This window comes from Aphis gossypii, chromosome X, assembly GCF_020184175.1.
Source record: "Aphis gossypii isolate Hap1 chromosome X, ASM2018417v2, whole genome shotgun sequence".
In the NCBI taxonomy this organism is placed as follows: domain Eukaryota; kingdom Metazoa; phylum Arthropoda; class Insecta; order Hemiptera; family Aphididae; genus Aphis; species Aphis gossypii.
In genome coordinates this window covers 42,723,401-42,726,729 of record NC_065533.1, presented here as the reverse complement: position 1 = coordinate 42,726,729, position 3,329 = coordinate 42,723,401, and the positions used below count along the sequence as shown (strand labels likewise).

The 3,329-nt window shown below is 25.1% G+C and overlaps 1 protein-coding gene across 1 annotated transcript; it reads left to right on the top strand.

Annotated features, from left to right (window-relative positions):
* The first annotated feature begins 1,315 nt into the window (after positions 1–1,315).
* On the top strand, positions 1,316–3,309 carry LOC114123390 (uncharacterized). The gene is made up of 2 exons (XM_027986336.2): positions 1,316–1,473; positions 1,533–3,309. Exons 1-2 carry the CDS (start codon positions 1,387–1,389, stop codon positions 2,925–2,927), a joined length of 1,482 nt encoding a protein of 493 aa, XP_027842137.2. The 5' UTR covers positions 1,316–1,386; the 3' UTR covers positions 2,928–3,309.
* Positions 3,310–3,329: the final 20 nt, after the last annotated feature.

The following is a 3,329-nucleotide window of genomic DNA, read 5'->3' as shown; positions in this document are numbered from 1 at the left end:
GTGTCAACGATTTGTGGAACACTGTATATTTATTTTTCAACATGGAAGATGAAGAGGAACCGGAATTTTTAAAAATTTCAAATATAGTAAGTACTTATTAATTTTCCATAGGTATTTATCTATTTAATATTTTCATTATTTATAACTTTCCTTACAAGTTATGTTCAATGGTATATTTTGTTCTGAGCATACAACAGGGCCACCAGTATTTATATTATGACATAAAAAAATATTAACAAATTATTTTTATATATTCTAATAAATACTCAAAAAGTCCATTTTTAAATAAGCATGCTTTTATTTTAAATAAATTTATTTGAAGTAAAATAATTATGATCTTATATGTTTATTTTTTATGAACTTCTTACAACTCTATTTAATGATGTTAATTACTTTGTTTAAGGGGGTCATTAGCTTTTGTGTTACACCACTGGTTAATATCCTTTTTGACACAAAAAATTTACTTTCCTCCCAAAAAATATACCTTCTTTCCGCTATATCTCTCACTATTATTAATGATAGAATATCACTGTTTTAAATAATTAATCTTAAACATATTTATACTTTATGAACAAAAACTCTTGCTTTAAAAAATATATTTCTATTAATTTTCACTATCCTTCTTATAAATCTTATCAGTTATCATCAGTCCAATTAGCATTTACAAATTTGCCTGTTAATTTCAGCTTTCTTTATATGTATTATCCATCATACTTTTTTTAATCATGTATATCTTTACTTCTGCCATTTTTTTCCTGGATTTATTTTCAATTTTCGAATGAATATGAAAAGCTTTTAGTATATTTATTTTCATTTCTAAAGATGTGGCAATTAACTACACAGTTTTACGCAGTCTTCATTATTTGATTCTTGAACACCTGCAATCTCATCAAAGTTTTCTATTACTTTTTGTTCCAATACATTCAAACTTTATACTATGAATTATAATAATAAACATAATAGTTATTTGAATTAAAAATTGTTGAGCTTTATTTTAACGATTATAAATGAATAAAAATTTCAAACTAATTAATTTAAATATTAATACCTATCATTAAAACTTAAATAGTGTAACATGAAAATAAAATGCACAAAAATATTTCAACATTATTTACAAGCATGTATATATTTATAATTTTGTTTAATAATGTTAACTATATCGTATTTATATATTTTAATTGTTGAGCTATAATAGTTAATGCTAGAAGCTAATACAAAAAAAATGGTTAGTTAAAAAAAAACTAAAAAAATTTGACGATTTGTTAGGTATTTTTGATTTTTTTAATAAGCGTACATACATTACATTGCCGAAAAATATTTTCTAATTAAAACCTACTTTTACTTAACACCTAATTATTATCATTATAAATATTGTGCATAAAATATATGCTTACTTATTTTCAGTTAAATATTCGCTGCTCCTACTGCTATGATTGTAATGCATCAATTCAGAATAACGTAGACAATATAGAGGTAAATTTATAAATTTTAATATTAATTACAAATCATTGAAGAAATGTTCACATTTTTAGATCATTTCAAATGAAGAAAATGCTAGTTTCAACTTTTCCTCGTCCGATTTTATCAAAATCCTTCAAACAACAGGGTTTATAGATAAAACATTGATGATAAGAAAAGTATTTGAAAACATTATAGTCCAAGGAAGAGTAATCTTAGCTCCTCGCAAGTATGGAAAATCGACAAATCTAACTATGCTTAAATACTTCTTAGAAATTCAGGTAGATTCTTTGGGAAACCCAATTTCAAAAGCAGACTCTGAAACACCAATAACAGATACTAGTAATTATGAACTATTTAGAAACCTTAAGATAAATAGGGAAACTAAGATAATGAATCAGCACTTTGGAAAATATCCAGTTTTGTATGCAAAGTTTAAAACAAAAGATGAAATAAGTTGTTATTCAGAGGCTATTGATGAAGCTAAAGAAATAATTCACAAATCCTTTGAATTACATAGTTATTTAAAAAAAAGTACTAAATTGAGTAAAAAACAGAGAGCTGTAAGTAAATTTTGGTGTGACGGTACTAGATATAAAATGGCTGTTTTTGATGATGTTTTAATTGGTCTTAGATCATTGTGTAAATTTTTATCAAAGCATTTTAATAAACCGTGTTATGTGCTTATTGATGATCTCGACTCATTTATAGTAACAGATACAGATACTACAGCAGATACTTTGGTTAAAGAGTATACATGTATTTTTTCATTTTTGAAGCAATTTTTATTATTTTTAAATAACAAAAAATATGTTTTTCAAGCTTTTATGACTGGAAAATCTTCCCTTGCTATTCATGGCATACTTCCTGTATGTATAGAAATGAAACAATTCTATAGCTGTCATGAGTTTACTGATTACTTTGGATTAACTAATGATGAGTTAGAATATCTTTTTAGAAAACCAGAATTTATTAATATACAAATAACAGTAAAAGAAGTAAAAGCTTATTATGGTGCTTATAATAAATTTGCAGTAAATGAAAAAAGAAAAAATCAAATATATTGTATATGGTCAATTTTAAATGCTCTAAAACGTAAAAAACTTGATAACTATTGGCGTGACTTTGGAACTTTTTTTCGTAACTTTTCAAATAAACATATTAAAGCAATAATGCAAGACTTAGTGATGACAGAAAAAGATTTAGATATAACGTTATTGAATATACAACAATTTATTGCTCGACCAATCCCCCCTCTAATTTTTAAAACAACTGAAGACATCTATTCTAATAAATTATTAGAATATTTTTGCTATAACATGTTAGACTTAGGTTATTTGACTTGCAATAAAGCTCCATTAGTGATTCAAGTCTCAACAACTGATAAAACAAATTTTACAGCAAATTTAATAATACCAAATGAGGAAGTCAGGCATGATATTAAAAATAAATTACTATTGTTATCTTAAAAACATATTTTGTTATTTAATCTAATAATATAAGTACATATATGTAAATTCCTATTTTAAATAATATTTTGATATATTTTCTAAGATGTATGATAGAAATCATTTAACCCAATATGATAATTTTTTTTATCCTAGTAATTGTTAAGTATCTTTTAAGAAATCAATATTGTTTGTTAAAATAAGTTTATGTTATAATTTTTTTTTATGGCCAGTGGCATAACTGAGGGTCGGCAGACCCCGTGTTGCGGGGAGCCCATAGTAATTTGGGACCTTTGGTTATAGGGTTATATTTGGTAAAACAATATATTAGGGGCCCATTTTTAACATTTTTTATTTTTGCGGGGGCCTCACTTTTTTTGTTCCTGCACTATTCGTGGCTCAACAGTACAATTATTGTCATAG

Excerpts from the sequence above, each read along its gene's own strand:
- LOC114123390 (XM_027986336.2), top strand. The coding sequence starts at position 1,387 with ATGCTTACTTATTTTCAGTTAAATATTCGCTGCTCCTACTGCTATGAT. Across the intron at positions 1,474-1,532 it reads ATAACGTAGACAATATAGAG|ATCATTTCAAATGAAGAAAA; the intron begins GTAAATTTATAA and ends TCACATTTTTAG.